The 16,045-nt window shown below is 45.5% G+C and overlaps 1 protein-coding gene across 1 annotated transcript in view; it reads right to left on the bottom strand.

The window, feature by feature from the left end:
- LOC146835260 (uncharacterized) overlaps positions 1-16,045 on the bottom strand; it is a 233,167-nt gene that overhangs the window by 35,950 nt on the left and 181,172 nt on the right. The window contains exons 3-4 of the mRNA XM_085602843.1: positions 4,351-4,662; positions 675-841 (exon numbers count right to left, since the gene is read on the bottom strand). Of these exons, the coding sequence (XP_085458969.1) occupies positions 675-841; positions 4,351-4,662 (479 nt within the window). The remainder of the gene's footprint in view (positions 1-674; positions 842-4,350; positions 4,663-16,045) is intronic.

Below are 16,045 nucleotides of genomic sequence, written 5' to 3'. Positions count from 1 at the left end.
ATTAGCATCCTCCCTTCAGGTGTAAGCCTGCCCATTCTCGCGTGTCGCCAATAACAGCATCCTCCCTTCAGGCGTAACCCTGCCCATCCTCGCGTGTCGCTAATAATAGCATCCTCCCTTCAGGCGTTACCCTGCCCATCCTCGCGTGTCACCAATAATAGCATCCTCCCTTCAGGTGAAACCCTGCCCATTCTCGGATGTCGCCAATAACAGCATCCTCCCTTCAGGCGTAACCCTGCCCATCCTCGCGTGTCGCCAATAATAGCATCCTCCCTTCAGGCGTTACCCTGCCCATCCTCGCGTGTCACCAATAATAGCATCCTCCCTTCAGGCGTTACCCTGCCCATCCTCACGTGTCGCCAATATTAGCATCCTCCCTTCCGGCGTTACCCTGCCCATCCTCACGTGTCGCCAATATTAGCATCCTCCCTTCAGGCGTTACCCTGCCCAATCTCACGTGTCACCAATAATAGCATCCTCCCTTCAGGTGTAAGCCTGCCCATCCTCGCGTGTCGCCAATAACAGCATCCTCCCTTCAGGCGTTACCCTGCCCATCCTCACGTGTCGCCAATATTAGCATCCTCCCTTCAGGCGTTACCCTGCCCATCCTCACGTGTCGCCAATATTAGCATCCTCCCTTCAGGCGTAACCCTTGCGGAGATGAATTTGCTCACCATTGGCAGATCTTGGAGCCGCCTGAACTCTGTCCGGTTGTTCCTCTGCCTGTATCTGAGAAAGCCAACCAGGCCAAGGATTCCAATCATGACGATAAAGACAGAAATCACCGCCACAACCAGAGGGTCCGTATTGCTGAAGACACGATTGGTGACACCTGGAACGTCTGAGGAAAGAAAAAGGCGAAGTCAGTCTGAAGTCCAAGCCAACGGACATTCATGCAATACAGCAGAGCATGGATGTGCGTAATGAATAAACAGCTGTTTTCATCAATCATCGCCTGGGAGAAGGAATGAGCTCCCTGACAGATAACACAGGGATAACAAAGATGATGTGGCGCAGCGGCCAGAGCTGGGGATTCTGGTTCGCCTATCATCGGCACTGCGCAACATCCTGTAATTCTATGCAAACCACTTAATCTCTGCGGGTGATAAATTGTTTTGTAAATATGCTGCAAGAGTAAAAGGCAAAACTCTATGAAAATATAGTTCCACCAAAGCGGATGTTAGCATTTCAGGAGTAGGAAACTGATAAGGAAAGCAGACCAGGAAAAAGCATTGGTAAATGCAGGAAAATATGCTACAGTCAATAGAAATGGAGGAAAGCTAAGTTGCACGCACAGGAAGAGGCTGGATGTAAATCCTTTTTACGTTTATATTAAAAACAATCGATTTCTCAAGCACATCGCAATCGCTGTGCAGGTGAAACCTAAAAAGATTAGGGATGGGAGAGGCTTAATTTCAAAGAGACAACTGTGAGACGATGACAAGACTTAGATACTATTCTATAAGCAATGTCCCGCCACTCTGGATATACGCCGCTCTTCTACTCGCTATAAACTACTTTATGTCTGACGAACACCCAGCGCCGAGCACCCAACGTTTTGTCTCGGGTATTTTTTCTTTATCCCCGATCAGAACAGGCCAGCAAGAACCTTTTACTACTACTTAATAATACTAGGAGCATCCTGGGTCATGTTGGCATGAAACAGAAAAATAAATGTCACACCTGTTTTATGTGAATGTAGAGAAAAACTAACCTGACTGAACAGGTTCTGAGAACCCATTTTGATAACTTTTTCCCACAGAACGGCATTCTTGAGGCTGACAAACCCAGCTTGGTGAATGTCCTTCTGGGCGAACAATCACTTCGTTCAGGCTGGCTTTGGCCAGGATTGTCCTCTTTATTTCTGAAGGAGGAAGATGCGCCTTTTTCTTAAGCCCCCTTTTTTCCAGTCCCTTTCCTCTGGGTCTCCTTCACCTCCTTTCTGTTCCTCCCCTTCACCTCCATCCTCCTCCTTTTCTGGTGGAATACTCTCTCCCTCACTCACAGTCCCCTCTCTCTCTCCATTCTCGTTTCCTCTTCCCTGAGGGGAGTCAGGCTCTCTCTTCTCCTCATTTTTCCCATTCTCTTCCTCTTTTCCCTACTTCTCTTTCTTGTTCTTATTGTGTGATTTGGGCACCGTCCTCCGCTGCTCTTTTGTTTCCATGTCACGGTAGATCTAGAAAAAAAGACTATCATGACCCTTTTTCCCCTACCCCGCTTTTGTCATTTTTATATATTTGTACAATTCACAATATTAACGTAATTTTAAGAAGTAGTTATTTTTTTTAACATAAACACCAGAGCTAGGACACCAACCCAGGGCCGGTCGATTTTGTTCACGAAATGGATTTGATTTTCATGCAAAAGGGCTTTTTGTCATTTTTGTAATTCCACAAAATGCAGTCACGAGTCTGGGTTCGCCAGAGCGGTGTTGTCCATTTTGTGAGTTTGTCAATATCAGGTGGCACAGCACTGTGACACCTTTGTTTGCACCAATTGTTGATGTACATTTAGACATCAGGGTGTATTTGTGTTCTTTCCTGACGTTTTTGGCACTTTCCGCTCAACCGTGCCTCTGCAAACATGGCAGCAAAGAAATGGATGGGACTGAACGTCAGTTTCATCCAGTGTCGATCTTAGTAAGTTCATCAGCTTGGATCCACAGAAAACTACAATGCCTGTGCACCAGGTTCTCCAGTGTGTTTGTGCAAGAAAATGTGTCACACTTTTGTGAACCTCATGCTGAAAGGCTGGAATTTGTGAAGCTCCACCTTCTCTGGTATAGCTTCCACAAATGGTTTGAAATCTTTGATCCTTGTTGTTAACAACTACACCAACACCCTGGAGCTTCAATCTTATACTGGCCAGTCTCAAATGGTCTTTGTGTAGAGGAATGTATTTGTGGAGGTCCCACCTCAGACCTACCGAGCACTATCCAGTTGGGTGCTGGAGAGAGAAATGGAAGGAGACACGACTCAAGACCCGACAGGCTCCTGGCCCACGCACGGGACATGGCTGTGGGAGGCATCCAAGGCTTCCCCAATAAGGGCTCTTTTTAGGCTCTGGTGAATTTTTCCTCTACACAGTGGAGCACCCAACACTTGCTGAAGGTTTGAGACCGGTGGCTGCTGGCTCTAGCAGTGCCATGAGGAGGGGACATACTTTTTGAAACCAGAAAGTGTTAAACAATGGATAAAGCCAATTTAACCCGGTTAAGGTTACCGGAGGAGTCCCTCGAGGGGGAACATCTACCATTACAGTTACAAGAAGCCATTAGATTATATAGGAAGACAATGAAACCATATCAGCCTATAGATATGCTACTAAATACCACTGAGTTTTTTTTTTAATCAAATTATTAACACCAGTAGGCCAATTTTTTAACTGCTCGTGTACCTTCGTTATGTAGAGTTGTGGAATTTTTGGGTTTTCTGTCATTATCTCCAAAACAAAATATTGTGAATCTGCGGTTACAGCAAATGATTGACGGACAGTAAAATACACTAAGTGATCATCAAAACATTTCAGGAAAAAAAAATCTACTTTTAATAACATTCAATGAGCCCTTGTCAGAATTTAATTCGCCTGTCCCCCTCAGATCACACCTTGGCTCTACCTACCCCCTCAAATCATATTCTGCCACCTTTCCTGCCTCAGAACATACGTTGCCCCCTACCCCCACCATAAGGACATACTATGTGGACACCCAAGAATCTATATCCACCGTCTGCTCTGACTTTACCCCCTAAGAAAATACCACAGGCTCTACCCGGTGCAAAACTTAACATGAGCGCGCCCATCCAGTCCCACTCATAGTGTCTCTGGGCTGGGCCGGACCTCCCTGAGCTACGCTCTCCTATCCATCACACCGCCAGGTTGTACCCAGCCCACTCAAGAGACACCCTGAGCTCCAGCTTCCCACTCAGAAACTATTTGGTCTCAGGCAATCCTGTCAGACTGAAAGCTAGGTGGAGAGATATCAAAATATAGTGCAAGGGAGTGCAGCCACCACAGCTGATGGGCTTTGGGTGCCACCCATGGGACGCTCCCTGACTTTAACGTTACTCTTAGGGCTACTTTCCACCCCCAGACTTTACATGTAACTTTGCACCAACTCTTTAAGTCTGGATAAATCTGCACCCCTAGTATTCCCCCCCTTCCACGCCATTCCTTGGAGTCCTTCCTTTTCTACAAACCTTGCTGTCTAGTCTACTTCAATACAACTTATCCTGCTTCCCTCACCAGAACAGACACCACTCACAGCAAATGCTAGACTCTTACCACTCACCCCCACATACACAAGCTCTACCCACTCACAGTGGAACATAGAAGATGCTCTACCCTCCTCACCTTTGCGATCATCGCCTACATCTAGCACGGAGGGCTCCTGCTTCCCTTCACCGGGCGCCACCTTGTTGACTGATGTCTGAGCACTGGTGGGGACAGAGGTGGTAGCCTTTGATGCGATAGAGATGGTGGCAGTAGTTGCTCGGATGCTGGTCGACCCTTCCGTGGCAGTACTTCTGGAGGGCACTGAGTGCTGCGTGGTCGATCCTGAGTCAACTGCATCTTGCGTGGTCTCGCCAGTCAGGTGTCCTTGTGGACTGGCAGGTCCTGGAGTAGTGAGCAGGGATGTCTCAGGTGTATATTGATCAATGGTTTCTGGAAACAGAGGTAGGATTAGTTAAAGTAAATGTTCCCATTCTTGAGAGAAGCACTGGATTCAGTGAAAATCTGATGAGGAAAAAAACAGCACTGCATCATGGTAGATTCTATATATACTCACAAACAACCCAGTGCAAGTAACACACCGACTCAATACTTTATGCAGCAATGTTACTTTAAATAGAAAAGAAAAAGGCAGATGGCCCCCTTCTCAAACACATAGGGCCAGAATTACAATTCTTTCACGCAGCACAGCAAAGGAACTTGCTGTGCTGCGAGAGAGAGCAAAAATGCACTCTGGGCCAGATGCATCAAAGGGTTTTGCCCATTCTGTGTCTATGGGAAAATGTGTTCATGCATATGCCCTATATCTAACATAGGATTTACTTCTGCGCTCTCCTCCTGCGGGTGAACTTGTGGCTGCAGGGCACCAACGCAGGCACCCATGTGCCACAACACATTAAGAACTAAAACGCTGAGGTTCTGAAGTATCTACTCCGAAGGGACATATTTTAGAAGACATTGGTAAAGTTTTTCTACTAATGCTTGTACCAGAATATGTTTCCAGACTTCAAAGAGGAATATGCATCGAAGGATTGTTTTTGTGCAGAAAGGTTTTTGCAGGAAGGAATTACTTCCTGCACAAAAAAAATCCCTATAGGCGTATTCCTCATTGCTGCGTTCAGCAGCACACATGCAAAGAGGAAATAAGAATGTGAAATAATATTTCTCCTTGTTACGCCTCTCAGGGAGGCACACCATTTTGGCACAAACCCGGGTTCCTATCAAAATACAGTTGTGAATGCACGGGAACACCCATGCTCCACCCATGTAACACCTACCCATTGCAGGGTAACACAAGGCAAATCAAGGTGCTGCGTTGCGTTACTCTGCGGCTGAAAAGTGAAGCAAAGACATGCAAATCCTGATCTGCATGGCTCTGCAAATGTCACTTCAGCACTTGCGTCGACTTGCATGGCGCAAGAACAAAGTGCGTAGTAAATTAGTTTATTATAATTACACCAACTTGAGACACTGCAAAAAATATTTCTCAAACTCTGGCCTACAAAGAGCAGCACTGTCCCTTTGATCCAATCTCGGGTGCTCGGTCAGCAGACCAACCCCTCAGTCTCAGACAGACCTTTGGCAAACATATGAAGTTTGATTTTATGCTCTGGAGCAAGCACACGGTTTGAACCCAAAAGTCAATTTACAGATTATATTCCTACATCATCCATTCCTATACAGTGAGACCAGTCAATGCACATGCATAACAAATGTGGGTGAAGGAAAGTGGTGAGCAGAAGACTCGCCATATAATAACTGGCTAGGGGGGGAAACAAGCACTGGTAAAGTCCGGTGAGGGATGCTAGAGAGGGTAGTTGCCTAAGCGTTACAGGAAACAAACGGGAGAATGAAAGGGGCAGGAAGAAACGAGAAACGAAGGGAAAACAGAGCGGGTGGGAGGACTGGGGGTGGGACTGGGCAGGGGACAAGGAGCACGATGAGGAACAGTGGGAGGCACAGGAGGGAGCCAGCAGCAGGGAGCAGAGATGGGTATGCTTAAAGTAGTGCTTTATGCAGCTGAAAGCAAGGACGGCATTTGAGATGGTAGGATACACCCCAACAGCCAGTAGCATCAGGTGAAAGATAAATACTATGATTGACAAGCTCTGCAGCCAATTACTGTAAGAGGTGGATCAAAGAAAAACAAGTGCCAGTGCTTGAAAGCCCAAGCTCCACTCTAGGCAAGCAATAGGTTGGTTGGACATCTGTGCTGACCTAAAAGGTTACTGTGTCCTTTCTAGCAAGGTGATGTATCAATACCAAAGGTGATTCGATTCCTAAAATATCTATTCAGAAGAGACATATTTTGGCAAATATTGTAAAAAGTCTTTCTACTAATGCTTGTTCCTGGTTGTATTTCAAGACATCATACCGTTCATTTTCTACAGTTTGAGACACAGCTCCTTTTCACCCAGGCATAATTCTACCATGTCAAGTTGAAGACAAGTTGCCACTCCCCGTTTGATAAACCAGATTTCTATTCGTTTGACTATTTATGTAGCGCTCGGTCATACAAGGACATCGTGGTGCTGGTTCTCTCTACACGTCATAGCATGAGGTAGAAGGAGAAGAATATAGGGTGGAGATGCAAAGAACAGAGTTAGATGAAGAGGTCTTTCTTCAGCTTTTTTCCTAAAGGCTTGATTTAAAGTTGACCATCAAGTGGTAGGGCATTCCAAAGTTTGGGACCCAAAATCCCAAAGGTCCTGCTTCTTTCTTTTTTGTATTGAGGGATCTTGAGGAAAGTGGTGGAGCCAGAGCAAAAATATTTTGCTGACAACTAGGGTGAAACTAAGATGGGAGGTTTGTTTGGGAAGGGTTCCTGACAAAAGAGATGCAGTTGTGGGTGACCAAACTACTGACCGAGTGGGAGACCTGAAAGGATTTAAAGCATGATGCACAATACGAACCAGTAAGCTGGAAGACTGTGGGGAAACAAAGGAGCTAAACAGCTGGCGATCCTACAGGAAGGACAATGAATTGGCAAAGTCCGAAACATATAAATATCTACAATTAAGACACACTCTGTCAGCACCTATTCAGAGGGACAGGATAGTGGAAGATGCTACCGCATTGGTGGATGGGGTATTATCGAACCCCTTACACACAGCGCAATAATTCCAAATATAAAGAAAAATGATCAACAATGCAGCAAACCCGCTAGAGTCCCTGAAAGAAAACTGGGAGGAGGCTCTAAGTGCTTCGAAAGAGGTGTCTATACGATCCGGTTTCCAGCTGGTACAATTTACAATATTTCACAAAGCATACCTCACACTCTCCTATTGAAACTAGGCAGAGTAAAGACTGATAATTGTTTACATGGATATAGGCAGAGGGGCAACGTTCTACATACACTATATGAATTCCCCAGGCTATTTTTGGAAGGGTGTGTGAAATCATAGTACTGATCTCACAGCCTTTCCCCCACCACATTGGCTATATTAGACGTCTGGGGAGAAACTACTCTACAAAGGAATCAGAAGATTTTCTACAGGTTAGGTCTTATCGGAGCGAGACGAAACATAGTCAGACTACGGGGTGCGGCCCTTATCCCTGAAATAATTTTATGGATAAATTGGAATATTAGCATGGACCGGTGCATGCTGGCAAAGAAGAAGATATATAAAGGCCAAGGCTGCCCCAAAAGGGGAAAAAATATGGACACCATGAAAGACCTACTAGGGCACACTAGAGGGCGGATTACGATGCGGCTCGAAAGGCTCCGGCCGATGGACGGAGCCTTCTGATCTGCTCGTAATGTGCCGGTCTGATTCCTTTCCGACCACTTCATTTTGATTGAGGTGGCCTGAAATAAAACCCTCAAGGCCCCTCAAACCCTCAAGGCCTTTCCGCCCTTAGGATTACGATGACTGTTTCCGACATGGTTTCCATGCCGGTCTGTCCGACATGGAACCATGCCAGAAAGCGTCTTTGGGGGCCCCAGCAGGGGCACCTATGGTGCCCCCCTGTTGATCCCTGCACCTTGTGGCAGTGAACAAAGCAAACACAAGGAGATGATGGATGGAGCACTGAAACGTTTCAGACATTCACCTCCAGTCACATATCTGGGTTGAATCCATCATCGTTCTTTAGCTCACTTCGCCACTCCAGTTCAGACAGCAGTATGCAAATCAGTCTTGGCCCTGTGCCTCATGGGAACAGTCCAGCCCGAACTGCCAAGCCATGTCTTCCCTGGCTCGGAAACAAGCATCCCCGGACCGGTTTCGGGCTAAAAGCCCTCATCAGCCAGGCTTGCTTGAATCCAGTGGCAAAGTGAGCAAGGGACCCACGTCTGGGCATACCCTGCCAACTTAGGGCGAACAAAGCAAACATAAGTTTCAGCACTCCGTCCATCATCTCCTTGTGTTTGCTTTGGAGGCACCTTGAGGTGCATGCCACGGGGTGCAGGGATGAATTGCACCTCACATTTTACTATGGGAGAATGCATTACGGCCGGTTTACGGCCGTACTGCATGCTCCCACAGTAAAATATGGGAATGCGACCGAACAGTGTTCGGTCGCATCCTAATGGGGCGGTCAGGACTGCCGACCGGGGGTCGGTCGGTCTGTCCCATGATTGATGCGGTGTGAGGCAGAAGTGATTCCACCTGACATCGTAATGAGCTCCTAAGTGACAATGAGCGTGGGGGAATATGCTAAGGGAAAACTTTGTCACTGTTGATTCTTCTAATAATATCTAGAAATTGTACTGTTGTATTAATGTGTTTGCCGTGGATGCTACTGCATTTCTTAATTAAAAGATGTTTAAACAAGCATTGGCAAAGCCAATAGGTCTCTGCAATGCCCGAGCTATTGGCCTTCTCAATGTGTATGCCTTTTAGCAATGTTGTCTAGCAGCACATCTGCTATTTAGCATGGCTGAAAGTCACTGAAAGCCCACAATCACAGGATGTTAAGAAGAGACAAAGTCTCTCCACCCCCCACCCCCATGTTGAGTTGTATTGTCCTGCCCCTCCTAACACAAAAAAGCGCTATGATGTGGACTGCGCTGGTTGCATTATGAAGCTTTTTTCAGTGACTATGGAGGAAGGCCTGTCAATAAGAGGCCAATTCGGGTTTTGGTAGAACATGCATAGAGGTAGGCCATCCTGTATGAGGCAATTTGTTTTTTTGAACAGCGCATGGAGGCAGTCCAGTTTATTAAGGGGCTAATCCGGATTTTGGCATAACTTGCATGGAGGCAGGCCAGTGCATAAGGGGACAATTCTGATTTTGGTATAACCTGCATGGAGCGCGGTCAGCTCACAAGCGGCTATTGGTATAACCTGAATGAGTAAGTCCAACCCTGCTTCCATGATGATTGGCAGCCTCCCCAGTTCCTACTCAGATGGCCTGTTTACTGCAGCTCTCAAGCTCTGACTTCTGCTGGTCCTGGGTGTCCCCACCTCACTAAGAGGAACAATCCCTCTTACTCTGGGTGACAACCTATACCATCCGGGTTCATAGCAAACTGTAAAACACGTGTCAGGTAATTTTCAATGTGACTTAGCAATGAAGTAACAGCAAAAACGGGGGTGATCTGAACTACACGCACCATAACGTACTCTGAGGATTAGTGCAACATGTGCGAGTGTGAACCACGTATAGGTTGGACTTCTGCTACAGTAAAAAAAACCTGTTAAGATTTGAGTTAATTCCCTCATTTAGCCCATGACTATGAGGCCACCACTACCTTCCCTTTTCTTTAACACAGCAATAAGCCATTGACCTTCGCATCGTCAGTCGAGTTGATGACCTTCTCATAGCATCTATTAGCTGCATCTGACGTCGGGTTCATGCCTCATTTTCTGGACTGTAGATAATGGGTTTAAATGTACCAAGCCTACGTTCTTGGTCCTTCCTTAAATGGGTCTCTTGTAATATCCTCAAACACAATCTGAATACTTAGCAAAGCGAATTTCAAACACATTAAGTAATTGTTTTCACGTTGTGTGGCCTGCTCCCATTCCATTACTTGAAAATATTACACTTATAAGGAAATTCCCTTATAAATATTACCAAACCCAAAGCTTTGAACTAAATGTTTGTGGCAGGAGTATGTACGCAATCTAAATAACAAGTGCCATATCCATGTAAAGATTAGATGCAGGAGTTGACTTACTACTCGTTGCAATCACACTGGAGAACGTATGTTTGGCACCCTCGCCTAACCATTTCTCTCATGACCCTACTCTTTGTTCACCATTCTCATGTGGTGTAGGGTGACTAACCAGGAGCCTTGAGCAGCTGTGCCACAACACTGAGGTATTTCCTCCATCACTCCCTCCTTCCCTTGTTCACCTAATCAAAAATTACAATTAGCATCCATGATAAATGCTACACATTCAGTTCCAGAGGCAAAGGAAACAACTTCTAAGATGGTCAGTTTAATGGCTCAAATTAGGGAGACCCAGGCACAAGTTCATGACTAAATTCCAATTCATCGACAAACGAGTTTGCATGGGGATCGGAATTACGAGTTGTGTAATAATTATAATAGCCTAATCAGTTGACATTTATACATTTTGGCAGGTAAATTTATCAGGGGAGAAGCCCCCAAAAAATGAAAAACATGCAAAATTCAGTGCGTTAAATATTGATTTTGCTTGTTTTGCCTCATATCAATGTTGAAAACTCGAATAGGAGGTACTAAGCACACGTGGAAAATACCTCACCTAGAGGGTACTGGTACTTAGCATATGCGGTACATACCCCGTCCTATTCCAAACAACTTTTATTGAAGGCCGCAGTCTGACAATGAGTCTAAGGGCGGTCTCCCAGTAAAGTCCTTCAGAGGATCGGCTTGCGGATTTGATGCAAGTAGGCACTGGGACCTGTGTAATGAGATTTAGATTTTTATGGCAAGGTTTTTACTTAAAGCGTGGGGGAGAAGTTTGTGGTGAAGGGGCTGGGCTTGCTGTGGAATGTAACAGCCTCTCTCCTGACAAGTGGTGGTGTTGTCCATTACAAGTAGGTTAGCTCTGGTGAGAAGCGTTGGTCCTGTATTGTTCACAGAATGGCAGACATGTTGTACCTCATTCCGTTGTCTTTGCCCTATCGTACTTCCATTTGCGTGTTCTGCGTCTGGACCTCTATTTTTCTCCAGTCTGACTTCATGATTCCTCTTGGTTTGCCCAGTCCCTACCCTCAAATACCAAAATATTTCAAAGGTAGATATGTATAAGTAAATGCAGATTAGCTATTCTTAACTGCTCATCTACGTACCTTGAAGACATCCTATTCTAAATATACATATATGTGGATTAAAAAGGTAGCAAATCTCTACTTGTGTACATTTACCTTCATAATACTTTGGTAACTAATATTCTGTCTACATTATTTTTGGACCTCAATGTTTAAAACTGGATATTTTGGTAGTGAACCCTTTACCGAGTGAGGGTCGTTTTATCTATTCTCACCTCTCTGTCAGTACAGATCTAAAGATGTTGGCTGTGGTCGGACGTCATTGGTTACAGTTCCACGCAAATGGCTCTTCTGTGTCTTTCTTCTTTCAGAACGCGTTTGCCGCACACAGAAGTAATCCCTGCGTGGAAATAGTCTGGGCGCCATACAGACTTTGACGCTCGAGTCATGAAGCAGCCCTTTGTTAACTAAAAAGGAACTGAACTCTGCTAAATAATGCCAAACAACGTTCCCTTTCAAACTTAACCAGAGCTTGCAGTGTTGATTATATCCAAAGACCTTACACATGCTGAGCCCTCCCCGCGTTCCCTGCTGTGGAACACAAGATGTCAGTGAGCGTATCAGCGTGGGCCCTGCACAGAACATAGTCCGAGACATTAGGAGCCCAAAGATGCAGAAAGGAAATACAGAAAATACCAAATTACCTATGATTCAGTATGCGGATGACTTGGTGCTATTGGATCATACACAAATTGGGATGAAGGGCCTTGGGCATACTACATTCGTTAAAACACTAAGAACTCCCTGCTTCAAATGCTGCAAAAACAAAAGTCCTGGTTTTTGGCCAAAGATCCAAGAAACATCAGCTCGAATGGCAGTTTGACCCTTCAAGTATTAGTAGGATGCGCAAATGCAATCACCTCGTTTTCTGGCTGTCCGACACCAGCAAACCCTTCTTGCACGTAAAGGCCCTGGAAGAAAAAGCAGCAAAATCTAAGTTTGCCTTAACCAGAGTCGCAGGGCCGAAGGGATCCAAATAGTAATGAAGGTGAAATTACTACCCACCATAAGTCATGGCCAGGTCGCCTTTCCTGGCATGCTCACAGAAACACTAGAGCGCTGCCATACAGCTGCTTACAGGAAAATCTTTGGTCTCCTCAAAACTACTAGACGCACACTGATTTTCTTAGTGTTTGGATAAGCGAAAATGGACTCCATGTAAGAAAGACCTTATTAAATACTACCATCAAGTGGCCAGAGCAGACTGATTCAATGAAAGGTGCCTTGCTTGTGATATTCCAGGATAAAAGGAGCGACTGGTCAAGGTTTCTTGGCAACGCAATAGTCCCACTGAATTTAATCACAGATCGTCTAAATGACCCTGTTGTAACCGAAAAGCACCTGAAGAGGACCCTAAAAAAAAGAGGGCAAGCTCATATCAAGTGAACAAGATAGTAACAAAATTAGAAACATCTCGGGAGCAATGGGGCTCACAAGTCATCGCATGAAACCACTCCTTGACAGCCATATTTAAAAGCCGCCTTGGGAAGACAAGCCCTAAAGAATATCTTTCATACTGGTATAGGAATACAGGACACACAGGAAGACTAACTCACCAGGACACAGGCAGCGCAGGCTGTGCTCGTATTCTCTAGAATGCGTTGCGCACATAGCATGTTGATGCCCAGCATTGCTCCCTCAGAGGCGAGTTTACCTAAGGCCAACTTTCCTGCAGCATGGTGTAAGAACATGCAAAGAGGCAGTGGTTCACATCTTTTCATCTGATGTCCTGATGGAACTAGCAAGTTTTTTGCAATAGCTGGAAGTCTACTGTGAGACGGTTGCCCACTCCTGGAGACATTCCTTCGATAGCATCAAATACAAACTTGAGCACAGAGCTGCTAGCCCGTAGGTTTAATATATATTGACAACTTGTCCTCTTGCACTTTAAAAGCCATAAATTTATAAACTTCGCTGGCCCATAGGTCTGGCATCTTGTACATGGTTTCACTGACCTGGGTTATTCCTTATGGCTTGCCAACTTGGCACCTTGCACTTTGAAAAACATGCCTGTTTATATATGTTGTCGAATCTGCACGTGGCACTTTAGAACCTTCGCATCTCATGCGGCTGGTCTCTGTCTGGAGACTCCACTGTCTTCAGACACTTGATACGTCTTGATAACTTGCCACCTCGCACTTTGAAAGTTATGCTCATTTGAAATGTTTTTCGCCAGCCGTGTTTTAAACTCCCCGTGATGCATTGTTACTTATGCTGCTTCTAGACTATTTGGACTCTTGCCTCCGATGTGTTTTTTATTAACTCGTTGTGGCTTTTTTATTGGGCTGTCTGCGAGCATAAGTTAAATACTCTGTATCTATCGTTTTTATCTTCTCAAAGTTCTTGCTTTTAACCTGATCCATGGCAAGTGGCACTTTGGGACTCGACATGACATTTTTTGACCACCCCATGTTTCACACCTACCGTGGTTTTACGGCAATATTTTAACGTGTGTTGGCATTCTGAAGGCATTGTAAAGGTTTTAAGTAATCATACAATAAACTATTGATCAATGATGCTTGAGGAATACAGAAATAACATGGCAATACTTTCAGTACCAGGTCCCAACATATGCCTCTGGAACTGAAGTCCCCAGCCCACCCAGAGGCAGACTAGGATATGGAGGCTACTGTACAAGCGAAGGAAAAGAGTCCTTCAAAAGAAACCCGAACGATCTTGGCCCCAAGACAAGGATCTTTAATGTCAATGCGAGATGTACATTTGTAGGTTCTATCTGAAATGGTAAGTGACTGGACTCAGGCAAAAATCACACAATCTTTCACCCCAAGATAGAAAAGGCTGCATTCTATCCTAGTAAGGAAGCCTTTGGCACCAAATACAGGCACAGGCTGGAGACATATAGAAGAGAACCGCAGCGTTTTATTATTACCTCTGGAAGGTGTAAGGGAGATCTGTCAAATATGTCTCCAAAGATGTGCACCTAACCCAGGGCATTATGGAAATTTCTCTCATCCTCTATCCCAGAACAATACAAGGAAACCATATTACCTCTATCTAAATGGAAAGTCCTGGTGGGTATCATCTGGCCCAATCCCAAACAGAAGCGTGAAATTTTGACTACTCAAAAGAGGCCTCCTACACAGGAAATTAATGTAGGCTTTATGTGAGACATACCTCAAAAGGAACCCACTACAGGATTCCTGACATTTGTACCATAACAGAAAATCAATGCAGGTATCCGCTTATCTGCGACACCAGAAAATTAAGGCAGACTTCCTGATTCCTGAACCATAACAGACAATCAATGCAACCTTCCTTGTATCGGTGCCACAATAGAAAACCAATGCTGGCACACGCTTATCTTTAACAGACCATAAGATTAATACAGGCTTCCTGCGAATACATTTGGGGGATTCTAAGTATTGTGGGGCATCACTGGGCTCAGAATACCAGATCCCCAGGAGAGACACAGAGCGGCCTCCCGACCTGCGTAGGCCTGCTGCCACATTCCTTGATTTGTATCTGTACCACAATAGAAAACCAAAGCAGGCTTTCTCTGAAGAATAACCCTGCGGGAATCCACCAAAGGCTTCCTCATATCTGTACGGAAACATAAACGCAAACCAGTGCAGGCTTCCACTATTAAATACCAAACGCAGTCTTCCTTACATTTTTATCACAACAGAAAACCAATGCAGGCTTTCCCTAAAGCGAGGCCTGGGCTAAAATTCTGTTCCGCTCGCGGAAATTGCAATAATTTGACATTTTCGCGGCGAAAATATCAAAATTTCCACAATCCGCATTTTACCGGAAATTTTTTGCTTGCTCGCGCTGTAAAATAAAACATTCTCGCGTGTGCGCGATCGCCTTACCTGAATCCCCGCGTTCGCCGACAAGTTTTCCCGATCCGGTCGCGTTCTCCACGAGATGTTGGATTGTTGGTAGCCATTTGCACTGTCTCGCGACAGTTCGCGCCCGCAGTAACGTCATTCGTCGCGCGATCACTTATTTTTTCTCGCGATCATGCACCGCGAGACAAGTGAAAACAAGATGGCCGCGCCCGCAAGCAACCGCATGGGTAAGTTGGCGAGCCGCGACCACGCAGAAAATACCGCAAACGGGCGGGAAAAAAACTGCAGCAGTAACCCACTGACGCCCCCCTCTCATGCATACCCCCAGCAGGATGCCAGTTGAAGCTTCCTCTACTCCATGTTACAACAGGAAACCAACCCCCAAAATTTCAAAGAAACCCAGCTTTCCACTAGAGAATCTCCCCAGGGATTGCAGCACTGGTTGTGCCACCCTGGTTGTGACAAAGGTAAAACGAATTACCCAGTCCATCATTGCAGACTGGAAGGGCAGTTTCTAATTGCTAGTCTGACTTTGCCATTTAAAGCTGTGGCAAAGCCAAAAACTCCCCCAGGAACATGTGTATGTCATCTCTATGCAGGCCTACTGAGCTCAAAGGCGGGGTGCAGCGTATTTCATGGGCAGAACATGCAATTTGTGTGTTCTGGCAGTACAAATGCGAAACTGTTGTTTTTACTGTGAAAAGACTCGAAATTAATGTGACAAGTTCCAGCGTGCAACTTTTACAAAGATGCCACTTTTTTGCCTTCAATCTCCTGTGCCCTTAAAGGTTACACAA

This window comes from Triturus cristatus, chromosome 4_2, assembly GCF_964204655.1.
Source record: "Triturus cristatus chromosome 4_2, aTriCri1.1, whole genome shotgun sequence".
Lineage (NCBI taxonomy): Eukaryota > Metazoa > Chordata > Amphibia > Caudata > Salamandridae > Triturus > Triturus cristatus.
The sequence above is the reverse complement of the archived record's forward strand: the minus strand, read 5'-3'. Positions and strand labels throughout refer to the sequence as shown.